At 38.5% G+C, this 15,342-nt stretch overlaps 3 protein-coding genes and 1 long non-coding RNA gene across 4 annotated transcripts in view; 1 reads left to right on the top strand and 3 right to left on the bottom strand.

The window, feature by feature from the left end:
- The window catches only part of LOC142942162 (interferon-induced very large GTPase 1-like), a 76,784-nt gene extending 72,294 nt beyond the window's left edge, over nt 1-4,490 (bottom strand). Inside the window, exon 1 of the mRNA XM_076084378.1 lies at nt 3,566-4,490. The gene's annotated coding sequence lies outside the window, so the exon portion shown is untranslated. The remainder of the gene's footprint in view (nt 1-3,565) is intronic.
- Nucleotides 1-15,342, bottom strand: part of LOC142942206 (interferon-induced very large GTPase 1-like) — a 71,211-nt gene that overhangs the window by 11,645 nt on the left and 44,224 nt on the right. The gene's annotated exons all lie outside the window — the stretch shown is intronic.
- Nucleotides 5,505-6,885, bottom strand: LOC142942334 (uncharacterized). Its single transcript, XR_012951590.1, has 2 exons — nt 6,569-6,885; nt 5,505-6,091 (listed from the first exon to the last, which is right to left on the bottom strand). It is a non-coding gene; the product is annotated as an uncharacterized LOC142942334 (long non-coding RNA).
- Nucleotides 5,848-13,381, top strand: LOC142942274 (uncharacterized). Its single transcript, XM_076084542.1, has 5 exons — nt 5,848-6,528; nt 12,257-12,348; nt 12,495-12,574; nt 12,701-12,872; nt 13,057-13,381. Exons 1-5 carry the CDS (start codon nt 6,174-6,176, stop codon nt 13,201-13,203), a joined length of 846 nt encoding a protein of 281 aa, XP_075940657.1. The 5' UTR covers nt 5,848-6,173; the 3' UTR covers nt 13,204-13,381.

Below are 15,342 nucleotides of genomic sequence, written 5' to 3'. Positions count from 1 at the left end.
TTTTACCAATAAGCATTATCTGAGGGGAGGTTCATTTTTCACTACCAAAGTTATGGAAATGTTTAATGGTGTAGCGAGTGTCATTGGTTTGCCTGAAGGCTTTCTTTAATTTGGAAATAGCAACTAAATAACGTTATTTGAGGTGTACCAACGACATTCACTAGTCCATTAAACATGTCCATCATTTTGGTAGTGAAAAATGAACCTCCCCTTGATGATGGGTCATCGTGAATTTAAATTGCACACCGAAGAATTATGAGAGCTTGTATGCGGCAAAACAATTAAAACAATAAAACAAAGTAATCTCTGCCAAAACGCGCTCATCACACGCTCGTACTCGGTGGCGGGGTGAAGAGTTGTGATTTGTGACGGTGAACTTGTTGTTGGTTGATGCAAGATAGGTAGACCATGACGGTATTTAAAAAAAACATCCTCAAATATCGGGGGAAAGGATTCACTTAAGCGATAAAAAAGCACAAAGCCAGTATGGATCAGTAAATCCTTTTAAACCTCTATCATGTTATAAAAACAATAATAATGGAAAACAATATTAATGATCGACTCACAGGCAGACTCACAAGGTGAAAACAATGCAAAAATAAAACAATAAAAATATATATTAGAAGTAATAGTCCAGCGATCAAAATGTTCTTTAAATAAAAGTCCAAAACTATCAGCATCTAAATATAATTTTAAAACAAAAAGTGCAGCATGTAATGCATTTAATTACAGTAGACCTACGTATATACTTTTGGGTAGTTAATCTATAATCATACATCATATTATTAGTTGATTTTATATTATATTAATGATATGAATATGCAAACTAACTAACAGATGTTATCAAATGAATGTAGTTGAGTAAAATTATAATATTTTGCTAGAAATTGGAGTGGGATAGAATTATAAAGGAGCAGAAAATGGAAAGTATTCGATAAATGTACTGAAATACAGGAGTTGAGTGAATGTAATTAGTTACATTACATCCCCAGATTGGCAAGAGTAACAGATTGGTGTCTAAGAAGTAAAAAGGGCAAAAATATTAGACTCATAAACTACTCATCAGGAATGTGTTGTTATTCCACATCAAAGTTAGACAAAAAGGCTGAATCTTGGTCCCTGGAAGAGACATTGACATTAAATTATTGGAAAAGTACACAGTAAAAGTAGGTTATAGTACATGTGCAAGTATTTTAAGAAGAACGAAGTCTAAAAATATAAGATTAATAAACTACTTATGGAAAAAAGGGGTTTTATCCCACATAAAGGGTGAATCTCGGTCTCTCAAAGGTATTTTGACCTTGGATTACTCAAAAAGTACACAGTAAAAGTAGATCATAGTATTTCTGCATGCAGACTAAGAGGTAATCAATCTAAAAATATTAGACTCACAAATTACTAAGGAAGAAAAGTTTTTTTTAATCAAATTTAGACAAAAAAGCCTATTCTGGGTCGCTGGAAGGAATTTAAACATTGGATTATTCAAAAAGTACACAGTAAAAGTAATTCATATTGTTTTTTGATTGTAGTCACATTCGTACTTAGTCTAAATATAGGCTCATGAATTACTGTTCTGTTCCTTAATCTTAAATAATGTAAACTAAAACACATGCGATCCTTTACTTTGAAATCCAGACCAGAAGTATTCCTTATAGATTTGTGGTAGCTTTTGAGTCGGTGAAAATGTAACACTTTACATATGAAACTTCATTTTGATTAGATTATTATTTAGTTAATTCCCCTGAATGATGTAAGTATTTCTCTATCTTCTTCTTGTGAGACTGTATTGTAAAGTCACTGGTTACTTCCAGCGATTCTGCAACAGTTCCTCAGAGCTGCTCCATAACATCACCGTAAACCACATTTGTCAAAATCAAGGCCCACGGGCCGAATCCGGAGAAGTTAGACTTGAGAGTAAAAATATCCCCATGTTAAAAATTATGAGATGACTTCGACTTTCGAAATTATAAGATACTTAAACACAACAGTCATAGAAGCAGCTCTTCATAGGTTAACCTACATTTTACATAGAAATGTATTGTGAGTACATTGAAGACTACTTTAAACGTGGCTTTACAACAGATGAAATACTTCAATTGCTTGCTGTTTCACGTGGGATTGTACTGAGCAAACGCACCCTTGAAATAACTTTAAGCAGGAAGCAGCTCTGGCGTAGAAAGAATGAAACCGATGTGGCTGAGGTGGCCACATTCATTGAACAGCAACGAAACATCTGGTCAGTGTCATGGTTACAGATGGATGCACCAAAAGTGCCATATTTTTATTATCAAGTCTAACTTTTCATCTTTTTTTTTGCTGCTGGAAATGGGCTTCTATATAAAAGGCATATGACTGTCTTGAAATTAAAGTCTATGCTGCTTTATAGTGTACAATGACCATAAACTACATCTCCCACAATGCATGTTGACTTTGTGACCCGCGAATGACGGCATCCTGCCGCTAGACAGCAGTTTTTCCTTATCAGCGTTTAACTTTATCAGTTAAATTAAATTTCACACTGTGATGGTGAAGGTAAACTGTGTAATTAATCCGTGGTTCACGCGTGCCGAACCGTGAGGGGGGATCCGTACGGATCACGGATTGACAAGGATCCGTTACACCAGGGGCGTCGTTAGGCCTATTTTAGGGGGGCTGAAGCCACTCCCCTTGGGGCTAAGCCCCTCCTTTCTTTGAATCCTAGAAACGCCCCTGCGTTACACCACTATTATTCACTCACGGCAACAACATGTTGTCTGTCTGCCGACATTAAAACTATCACCACCGGTGGACAGGAGAGGCAACAGCCCGTCAAGCGGTTTTCCAACAAGTGATTGAGTTGAAAATGATCGACAAATAATCCCAAAATGTCCAAGAAGAGAACAATTGATGCAGAGGGAAGGCAATTTAATGAAAGATGGGAAAGCGAATTCATGTTTGTGCTTCAAGGAGAAAAAATGGTCTGTCGTCTGTGTTATGAGGCAGTGTCAGTGATGAAGGAATACAATTTACGTCGACATGCTAAATTTAGCTTCCAAGAAAAACATAAAATTGTTATAATAAGTTATAATAACAGAAATGTGCTTAAATATATTTTTGCATTTATATAACTGCATGTACAATATTTTTACACTTGAACAAACAATAATCAAATGCAGAGAGTTATTTAACAATATGTTAGGGAGTAGTTACATTTTTACAGTTACAACCGGCCCTTTGAGGGAAACCATGATGCTGATGTGATTTGATAACACTACATTTACTCAACACAAACTGTCAACACTTAGCACTTGCAACATACGTTCAGACTCTATAAAGCTTTACGTTTATTGTCAAAGGACAGCTCTATCTCATGATATTCTTCATGCATGTTCACCTGTGGGCCCCCTCCGGCCATGACGCTTTTTTATTTTTAAAAGACCAAAATACTTTGTAAAATAATGAAAATAATTGTAAAACAATATTTAACGGTTGGTGAATGAGGCCCAATGTCTGTTAGGAAACCTATGAGCTCATTAGAAGTGTACACAAAAACACTACATTTGTATAAACTATTGTTCTGTGTCACCTTACCTCTGCCTGGTCTGTGAAGATATGGCTGCCGTATCAGTAAGCCTTCCAGTCCACACCATATATCTAGAGATCAGCCTGTTGAATTCTAGGTTTGCCTCTCACAAGCCCCTCCCACCTGCTATCAACACATATGATGTGATAAAATGGGTACAAAGAGCTGAGAACTCTGCATGAACTTTAATGGTTAATCAGTGATGAGAAATGTCTGACTGCCCTAACTCATGATTTACACTAAACCATGTGACTTCATGGAAAATGGTGTAAAGGTTTATCGCATGCTGAGGATGTTTCTGGTTTCAACCAAAAACAGTGAAGCACAAACCACTGTCAACACTGAACACTGCTGCAACAAAACGGTTCATGTTAATTGACAGAGGACAGCTCTATATCATGACATTCTTCAAGCATGCTAGTTTTAAATCAGAAACAACAAAAGTGAAAGTGTAAGTAAGATAACTCCTTTCCCCCAAACCATGTGACTTAGAGGAAAACATTAAGGAGACTTACAGGTCACATAGACAAACACAGCTGAGCACATGCTGCCATCAACACCGAGTTCCTACTTGCAAAGCTACAAAAAGCTACAAATTCAGGCTTGTTTGCCAAACCATCAAGTATCTACAGAAGATCCACTGATATTCAACACATTAAAAGAAGTTGCTCCAAAACAGCCTCTCCAGGCCTGTAGAAGCAGTTACCAGCACTGCAGTGCAGATTTAAAATGGTCTATTTGCAATTGCTTTTTGTAATTGTTTTTATTGAGAGTGTTTTCTGTGTCAGATTGATGCAAAGCTCCTCCACCCCATTCACCTCCAGGTTTCATCTTAACCAGCACCTATAGGACCTTCCACTGAGCTCATCAGAAGTCCTGCTCCACATCACATGAATCCAGATCTTCAGCCATTGCTCGTCACCCCTTCACAACCACCTGTGTCTAGATGTTCTCGGGTATAATCCTGCACAGCTCAGGACAAAGCCCTTTAAAATAATGTTGTCACCATGGTATGTAATTGCCATCGTGACATGTTCTTAAACTGCGGAATTGCTGGTACCTGTGATCTTACAATGATGAATCCAATCGTCCTCTTAAATTGAAGGCGTGTGCCAGTTGATCCTAATGAGCATTCTCACTCCTCACCTGTTGTGTAAACAATTCATCTCATGTAAATGTGTTCCGCATCATTTGTATATCTTCCTTAAACTACCCTTTACCAATGATCTGTATATGTATAGAACTAATTTAGCTAATTGTTAACTGTTCATTATGTAGCGATGTGTAGCATAGCATTTTACTGTTCCTCAACTATTACAAAGGAAACGTAAATTAAACTTTTACTAAGAATGTGCAGAGCTCTATGACCACTAGTCAAAGTTATAAATCCACATTCTGTAGCTTTGTGTTCTATCATTTAACGGTGTCTAAATATGATCAAAGTCTAAAAGATATCTGAGGCTCTATGTTCAGACAAAGTGCATTTTAGCAGCCTGGGTGGCTTTTTGTAATTGTTTTGATGCTCATTGACGTCAGTACAGTACTTGTTGTGGACCTCTAACTTACATTCAGAGATTCAGTTTTGGCCTTATTGAGAGGGCTTCCATTACACCTTGAAATAGCAGATGATGGATGAGTGTTTATTTATTTACATATGTTTTGGTCATGCCCCTCTTTGTATTGAGTTTGGTTGGAAATATTCAGTTCCATTTCACAGATGACCTCTTCCCATCCTCCCTTAGCACCTCACTCTGGGTCACACTCCCAGCAACACTGTAGTGCATTGAACAAGACAAGGTTGTAACCGAGAGTGATGCAGGAGAAATTTGGCCCCTGTCATAAGCATTGGCCGTTTCTGCCGTGGTTCCAGTAGTATATCTCCTTGAAGTGTACTGAAGTAACATATGACGTGACTTGGTTAAGCTACATTTGAGTCAAATAATTGAGGACTGCATTATTTTAATAAATTTAACAGTATAATAATACTATTGTAACAGACTGCTCTATACTTGAAGCTGTGCTTCTGTATAGGAGGTACTATGTTTGCATATGAGTTGCCGTTCCGTAGGGCAGGATATGGGTCGTGGTTTGTTGTAGCTTGACAAAAAAAACAGAAACCCTCCACCCATTTCCTGCCTTGCAAGGACCAAGGCCTCACTCAACCGAACAAGACAGGAAATGGGTGGGGGTGCTGTACAAGATCTGATGATTTATGTAGAATACATTTTGCTGTTGAACATCCTGATTATGTAGTGAGTGATTATGTACAGTGTGAAACAAATAGAAAATAATTAAATGAAATTAAAAAGTCATTAATAGTTTGTGTTAAAAATAATCCATTTTGTGATATCAAACTCAATCAGTGACTTCTAATTTTTACAATAGTTCAAATAATCTATGAAAGCATGGCAGCAACATAGCGCAGAGAGAGGGAAAGGTCCAGGGTCAAGATCAGCATTAGTACCAGGATCTGGTCTTTGATCAGCATCGCCCCTCATGTAGATGCACGTGAGAAGAGGAAGAATGTTTCTGGAGGAACAGAACAGAATAGCATAAACCCAGAACTCAGGTCACTGGAGGTGTCAATGGGCAGTTAGAAACTGTTGACCAGATGTTTGAGTGTGAACTCCTGCATCACACCCTGTCCTTTATAAGCTATACAGACGCACCACTCTTGGCTCATCCTCCTGCAAGACTGCACTGCACTCTGTATGACGATGGAGCCTTCTCTGTGCAGAGAATAAATACTCCAAAGACAAACTTCTATTCTCAATGTTTCCTTTTTCAGTATTATAGGACTCACTCGGTTCTATTAAATAATTTTTTCCCCACCACAACCTACAGCATACCTAGTTTTGGAATACTCCTTGATTTTTCCAGTATGATAATAATTATTTTCAAGACCGAAGGCTGTCATGGTTGGGAGTGCAGGCAGCAGGGGAAGGACCCAAACGCAGACGAAACAGGTAGATGACACAATGTTTTTTCGAAAATGAATTAGCTTACATGCAAGTGTTGGTGGGCAGGTATGTGTAGGGGAACAGGCAGGTTCTGATACTGGTTGACAAGTTGAAGGGCAGCAGGTTTAGATCCAGTTCCAGGTAAAGGAGTCAGAATCAGGTTCAGGTTGCTCGAAAACTAAAGTACTCAGCACATGGCAACTGGGGCAAACTGGCAAAGGAACAAACAATCTGGGCTTGTAGTGACTGATGATGACAGGTGAGCAGGTTACTGTTTTTTAAGGGAGGGGGAGTGCGGCTGAAGAGGGGGCACAGAGAGGTTTAAATGTGACCAAAATCTGTAAAGCAGTTGATAATGATAAACTCATTTAAAGAACAAGACTGGAACAATATGCATCTTAAAATATATTTGAAAACGTAGGCTATATATATATATATATATATATATATATGTTCATGAAAATGTAACGTAGCTAGCTTTGTAACATTAATAGTATTGCACTCTGCTGCTCCGTCTCCTCAGACCCAGAACACGCTCTGTTGGTCCAAGAGTAGCTCCGGTGCTCAGAGTGACTATTTACAAAGGAACCCATAGATTGGCTGATCAGAGGCGGGACCTTTGTTTGTTTAGTTTCAGACCTGTAATGCTTCATCCAGAGTTGGCTCTCATCACATCTTCCATTTTAGTGGGAAAACATCGAGGGCAACAGGGTTAACAAATGAAGTTGAAACATGTCTCCAAACTTCTACTTTAAACAAACTGCTGTGTAGTTGTTTGCACCAACAATAAATCCCAAAACGCTGTTCCTCTGTCATGTCCTAAAAAAGAAAGAGGGGCTTTATGGCTCCAAGCTGTAGACCACACCAGCATGGCGTCATCACCAAGGCTGCACTCTCTTTTGAGGGAAAGAAACGCTCTGTCACATTAGGCGAGAAACACCAAAATGCCGAAAAAGCTGTAGTTTAGCAGGTTAACCAAGGCTTTCACACAGAGATTTGAGGCTCATAAGATATGTGAATATTTACTGTCAGTGTAGTAACTCTCTCAATGATGCTGCACACAGTTAGCTACGACTGATAGCTAACGTTAGCAGCATCAGTCTCCTCAATCTATATCTCAGCCTATAGATTATACAATTAGCTATTAACAGGTTTACAGACATCACTTAGCTTAACGTGAGTCAATCCAATATGTGATGTAATATGTATTGATGTTTTGCGGAGTACCTGTATCTGCCGGTCTAATGTAGCTTATATTCAGCCACTTGTTAGACGGGGGAAGACTGAAGGGACATGATGGACTCAAGTTCAACTTCAGGCAACATTAGAAACCAGAGACATGAAATTGAATTGGATAAATAAGAGCCATTAAATGTGCCAGTGTTGACTTTTTTTGTGGAGCAGTGTTTTTGCAAGTGGGTACCTGTTTTGTTTGAAAACTGACTCACCAGCTTGTCTTGTTCTAAGAGGGCAGACGGCAACACTCTCTTAAAATCTGGAAGTGAAAATATCTAAAACTAACAAACACAATGTCCAAATCTTCACCCGATATTGGACATTGTGTTTGCACCAGAGTATTTTACTAAAAAATAAACATACAAACCAGGAGTTTGTGCCAGTGTTGGGCAATGTGAGGTTCGATCAAATATTAGTCTACTGGTTCATAAGAGCCCGTCCAAGGACATCAACTGTCCATTCTCTGATATACTCATCATTCCTGAGTGAATATCAGGAAGTTTATTCAGCCTGGTTATGGGAAGTTTACAAACACAAATGTCATGTCTATATTACACTCGTGAAGTGGACCTCACTTATGATGACATCACTGCATTCATGCCAAGGCTAGATTTTTCACATTAATCTTAAATACAAGATGTTGGTCCGGGGAGAATTTTACAGAAGCTGTTTAGAAATGATAACCAACAGACTGTACAACAGTTACCGCAGTTCCACACTGTGATCATTGAGGTCGACTTTTCAAATATATATATATAGACCGCTCTCCAGTGGGCTCAGTCTGGAACTGCAACTCACTAAATTCATAAAAATAGCGTCAATGCAGACATGGCAGTACTTCCGGCAGATACTTTCAAAGGAAAGTGACCAAGCTGTCCGTCATCTCCACCTAGTGTCCACTACGACCTGCAAGACGATGGTCACATATGGAGGCAGCCGTAGATAGTTTTCATATGTGATTCCAAATACACTCGATTTAACCTTCATCTCCACTTTGTTTCAAGGCAGCCATAGAGTAGTGCAAACGGACTTGGCAATAAACTGTTTCTGATTCAGAATCGTGAGTATTGTCGTCCTCCCGTGGTCACAATGTGGAACTACAGAACATTAATAAAGACAACGTCATTGCAGATATGGCAGCATACTACCACTTCCGGTATATACTTTCAGAATAAAGTGGCCAAACTGAATATCTAGAAACATAACATATATAAATTGTCTTCGTAGCTACAGTTCATAAAGTTCATGAGGGAAACTACGACGAGCAAGGCGGTCATGTGACAATGTTACTGATAAGTAGCACAATTATTATTTTACTGTAACAGTTACGTTTCACACTGTGATAACTAACTTGAGGTCAACTTTTACTGATATGTAGGACAGGATTGTTTATTGATTGATAACCATTGTCCACCAATACACATCTGTATTGACATCTGTGTTATTCTCACTGAAGAATATATGGAGTTTGAGTTTTAAGTTGTAACAACTTTACATCTATTATAGCATATAATGATAGATTATTCTAATTGACAGTTTGGCCCCTATATTTTGAAAGGATTTACAAGAAGTGTTATTTTGTCAGCATTGACGCTGATTAGATTATTTTAACATGTGACCTGGAGGGCAGTAAAGACGCCAAACCATTAGCACAGATCACATTTGTATAAGGGACAGTACAAAAGTTATTGGGGTGGAGATCTTTTATTCCATTTAATAAAAAGCGACCCTTATATTTTTGTTACAGTCTACCCTTGACAACTGAACTTCCAGACATTTGAAATACGGAGCGCACCGTTACATCAAAACACACATTCACACCATCGGTAAATTAAAGTATTATGCTCGCTGACATTCAAAGAGAGCGAAAACTGCGTGCAGCTTAAATTATCATGCGATTGACCGATACGCAGAGTTTTACGCACTAAATGAGTTCAACAGCAATTATTAAATAGATCAGATCTGCATTGAAAGGGCTACTTGATATTCATGATGATCAACGGGTCACATTCTAATCGTAAAATGAATTATTAAGGAGACATCCAGCGTTATTGTGAACAATAGCCCTGTGGTGAAGCCTGACCGGAGTGGCTTCTGAAGTGGTAGGAGGCAGACAGAGAGACTTTGTCTAGATAACAAAAAGGTAATTTTGTTTTAATTACAAAAGTGCCCTGCTACACGTGTAACCAAATGTATATACAAACAAAACAAACAAACAGTTAACTTAACTGAATAAAACTCAACTCATCATAAAGTAACATAATCACATACACACAGCTACACACTAATCTTCCTTTCTCCCCCGTTCAGTCAAAGTCATCTCGTTATATAGAGCCTTCTATCAGCAGGATCTAGTTCCTACCATGAGTGCAGGTGACACCGATTACTGACTCCAATAGTTAACAGACGGAAGCTATACCTTACAGCACCCCTTTAGGTAGCCAACAATTTGATATGGTTTACAATTTGCTATACACTCACAACAGTGTAAAACAGATCACAATTAACCTACAAATCTGCCTGTACATACTCCCCCCCCATACTTGGTTTGACCCAATGACATCACTGATGACATCATCCAGTGTATAAATAGAGGAAATGGTTGGGTGCCTCCCCCTTTAACCTCTAGAGCACATGGTGGGTATGGTACACAAACAATTGACAAGCATGGTTTAGATTTATAGATCAGTGTAATATGGGGACAAATGGTGTGTTCTCACCTACTTTGTCACAAGCCCAATAATTAATATTAAAGCAATGTTCTTTAATTGATAGTATCAACTTAACAGACGGGTTGAAAGCAGACAGTGTACTCTGGTAGTGTTTTTGCTCCATTGTAATCAGTAACGTATTGCGGACTTTCCTCAACGTGCAGAGTGGCTCCCAATCAAAACCTATTTAAATAGCTCTTGGCAGAGTAGTTTGTTCAAACACTTCGCATTGTCACTGTGGCAGCTGTTACTCACGTGTTCTGTGATTAAAGAGACAATTCATCTTTTTTACTAAATTAGTTCAACAGCATTGATTAACTCTTGAACTCTAGCCCTATTTTTAGGCCTCTGCTCAAAAACTGCATACCCATGCTAAAGAGTGTGTAGATCTGTAACTACAAGGTCTATTTTAATAATGTTGATGGTATAATACAGGTAACACTTGTGAGATGTGTTGAGATGTGTAAATATTGTGTATATGTTACTGGTTAATAGTGAATTAAGATGGCACACAGCTCAAATTGAAAAGTTTCAGGTTCGCCTGAAAAAAAAAGCACTTATTGATATTTCTTTGAAATAATGCAGATCCAAGCCTAACAATACTCCACAATCATAGCACAACATGTCTGATGTCTCCACAAACAAATTTTACTTCGATTGAGTGAAGCAGGGCAACGTAATAGAAGTTTGACTACGGAGAGGTCAGGCAGGGTCAAGCCAAATTCTTATTTTTGGAACCAACTGTTGCGCTGTTCTATTCTAATTTTATATACTATATAACTATATATTTCACTTGTTTTATCACTACTAGTATTCAATCTATCCAAATACAGCAGTTTGGCATCATTTTGAGCCATTTTGAGCTCTCATATCTCTCCTTCATGGAATGTTCTCGTCTCCGTCTGTGTCTATGTAGCCTTTTCTAAGCCTATGATTGGTGGTGTTCAGCATGTGACACCTTGTGAAATGCAGAAGAGACTCAGGAATGCAGTAGGAGGGTTCTTGAGTAGATTGACAGACTTTTTAGTCACTAAAAAGCCAAAACCGTGCCGCGTCACCCCCGAGCATAAAATGATTCGCCGAACAGTAAAATGCCGACCATCTCGTCATACTTGCACCCAGAAGCGCCATTTTCTCACACACACACAAAGGGACACGGAGAGAACACGGCTGAAATGCATTACCGTCGATTTCCAGCGTTTTTCTTCCAGAAAATCATCTCAAGGTTCGATGCGTTTCAATTTCTTTGCTGTGGAGCGGTTTGTTGTTCGTTGGCTTTCTGGCTGTAACTATTTAATGGTTTCACAGAGAGGAATTATGAAGCTATGGGTGGATTCGCGGTCGAATCCTCGTGCTTTCTGATCTATGCATCGGCCATGATAGCGGCCAGCGTTGTGTTGGGATATGCAAACGGAGTGCATAGGTCGCCAATTATTGCCGAAAAATACGTGATATTGTGGTACTTCTTCTAGTTGCTTATATTAGTTGTGTGTAATTGTGTTTGGAGTGTGTAAAAAGTGACTTACATGATAGTGTTGCCCAGATGTTGCAGTTTAATCTGGTATATAACATGTATACATGCAAAATATTCGCTCTCGATATGTGCTACCCCCCTTGAGCACGGAGCCCCCAAATTTGGGGGCGTCGTGTATAATAGAGCAGTGCCTCTGCATTGAAAGGACTACTTGATTATCATGATGATCAACGGGTCACATTGTTAGGGTGACCCGTCCTATCACTGAATCCTTTGTGCTTCACAGTCAGGCTACTTTCTTGTTGTCTTCTAGGTCAGAAGGCTGCTTGTGTGCCAACACCATCCTCTTACATCTTCCATTTGCTCCAGGACTGTCCACCAACACCAGCACCCAACAGGAGCATGGTAAGTTTGACAGCTTTGTTCTTGCTTCTATTTAACTTTGCTTCTGTAATGTGTATAATACAAATATGAGTACCATTATAACAGCAATCTTTTATTTTCTAATTAAATGGTTTGTTAATCCTGAACTGCAAAATTGTGTTTCTCAGCAACTTGAATTGAAGAACGTGATCATAAGAGCTGGAGATCAGCTGAAAGTAAAGGGGGTAATTCCACATGATGCTGAGAGGTGAGCCAACCAAACCCATAACATTTGTTTGATATTCGCTTCTTCACTGAATAAAATGGTGATATTTATGCTGTGTAAACACGTCAATATTAAGACTACATCTAGTATAATCTCTGATCCACTCAGATTCGAGATCGATCTCGGCTGTGGTGCAGACGACCTGGCGCTGCACTTTAACCCTCGTTTCCATGACGACACTGATGGAGCCGTTCTTGTTTGCAACTCAAAGGCTGCTGGTTGTTGGGCCGTTGAGAAACGGGAAATACACAACCCCCTACAGAGGGGAGCAGAGGTCAAGGTGAGGCAATCTGACTGAAGGGAGAGAGAATGTGTGTATTTTGTAAAAAAAAAAAGAAAATCACAAGAAACTCATTTCCTCACTTACCTTTAGTGATATTTCGCCATGCAGGGAGATTTTGTTTGCAGAGATTTTGAGATGTCTGCTAAAATGAAAAGGTTTTACTGTATCTTTTCTCTTTCAGATGGTGTTGAAGCTGACTGGAGACATGTTTGAAGTGGAGCTTCCTGATGGACATGAAGTACAGTTTCCCAACCGTAATAACATGGACATCATCAGCTACATCAAAATCACAGGAGACTTCAAACTGACTTCCTTAAAGATCTGCTAAGAGACACATTTGCTGTTACACATGCATGACATGTTTATCGGTTTGGTTAAAGACAAGACTTTGAGTCTTCAGTTATTGTAAGAAATATTAATCACTATAAGATGTAGATCTTCAGTGAATTGGAAATGTACCTTTATCTAAAAATGTCCTGTTGTGCACAAGAATATAAATGTTTATATTCAAATTATCTTGTTTTATTGTCTTTGATGGGTTGAGGCTTAAAACATACAACAAACACTAACTTTACATACAGTATCAGTCTAGTTGTGAGAGAGCAGCAGACCAAGAGAGACAACAAATCACTCCAAAAATAGTAACAGCCCACTGAGATTACCTGTGTAGCCTGTGAGTGGACTTCTGCTGCCTTCTGTGACCGAAAAAATAAACACACAGTCAAGAGAGGTGACCTGAGATGGCTTCATGCACATAAAGTAATATCTAATGGGACCAATGTGTCACTTTTATCAGAGAATACACAAGGAGCTTTATAGTTATTACTGATTCAACTTTATCTCCAAAGAATGCATCATTGGGAGTCATTTGATCTGACGGATGCCATTTCAGTTTAGGTAGTTCTGTTTCACACAGTTTTCAGTTTTTGCTCCGTCCAAACAATCTCAGTAAGATCTTACTCCAAATCTTTGCTCTTGTCACAAATTCTTTATTTGATCAACTTCATGTTCTGTTTCCTCTTCATTTTCTTTATCGGTGTCCTTATTCATGTTTGCAACGGACTCTTTATTTCACCTCTTCACATCATGACACGTTCATCTGCATTTTCACAAGACAACAAATCCTTCAAGATTAACTAAGTTGATGACGACCATGGGTTAATCTTAATGTTGATATTGAATATCTGGTGTTCAGATGATTAATCTCAGTAATCATCTGTGGAAGTTTCATGGTGATATTTATTAGTTAAAATCTTTCCCCTGTTCATCTGTAGTGTCTCCCCTTAACTACTGATACCTATTCTATTATTACAGGGCAAGGCAAGTTTATTTGTATAGCACATTTCAACAAGGTAATTCAAAGTGCTATGTATGTATGTATGACCCACCAAGCAATAAGCTGCACGTTTGGGAGGAAGTTAAGAGATCATTTCTACTCTAATTATTTAACTGTACCTATTCTATTCCTACTATTACAGGATACAGTATGACCATAACTGAGCAAAAATCTGGACATTTCAGAGAAGATGGAGGGCCTTTTGCATCACTTATCTGATGTGATTTTATTTCAAAATGACTATTACCAACAGGAAAACCACAATTGTTCCCTTATAATTTCGAGCTATAGCCGGTTAAAATGACTAGACGGTACATCTGTGTGTTTACTTCAGGACAAAGGTCAAGAGGACAGTGCGCTGTCATGGATATTCATTACTGGACTCTCGTTTATGGCCTCATGGCTCAACCTGCCACCTAGATGTCACTCACTTGTGTTTCAGTGTAATCCACATTTACAATTCCAAAGTCCTTAAAATGTTTAAAGTCGTCTCCCTGACAATTGTGTTTAACGAGCATTACAGCTCATCAAGGTGCAAGCTTGCATGGCCTCCTTTCATCCCAGGAAATAATATGAATATAGCTAAATAAAATATAAGGTATGAACTACAACACACACACATATACTATATACATATATATGTATATATAATATACATATATATAGCTAATATACTGTTCTGACAGCAAACTGCAATTAATTTAGTTTGTTATTCCATGTTTTGAGGCAAGTAAATTCAGCAAATTTGTGCCTAAGTGAACGTTCCTGACCATGTTTACTGCCACACAGACTGCTGCACCTTGCTCCTACATGAAACTGCACTAATGTTTTTCTTAAGAGCTTGAATTGAAGAACAGCTGAAAGAGAAAGGAACAATTTTGTCTGATGTTAAGAGGTAAGGTCTCAGCTCTTTAAAGACAACTCTTTAATCTAGTCACCATTTCAAAAGTTACCCCCAGATGTGAAAAGTGTAGTTTCCCCCGGAATGGAAAGGTGTTTGTGTTTAAAAAAAAAGTGAGACTGAAGCAGATATCGTAACATAATATCTGTTTACCATATAATTCTTGTTTGATAACATTTGTTTTTGAGCACTGAACAAACAGAGGAAGGAGAAGAACCTCTCCAACTTGC

The sequence above is a fragment of the Anarhichas minor genome, unplaced genomic scaffold, assembly GCF_050575085.1.
Source record: "Anarhichas minor isolate MPS153535 unplaced genomic scaffold, ASM5057508v1 ptg000007l, whole genome shotgun sequence".
In the NCBI taxonomy this organism is placed as follows: Eukaryota; Metazoa; Chordata; class Actinopteri; order Perciformes; family Anarhichadidae; genus Anarhichas; species Anarhichas minor.
This window is presented reverse-complemented; position numbering and strand designations above follow the sequence as displayed.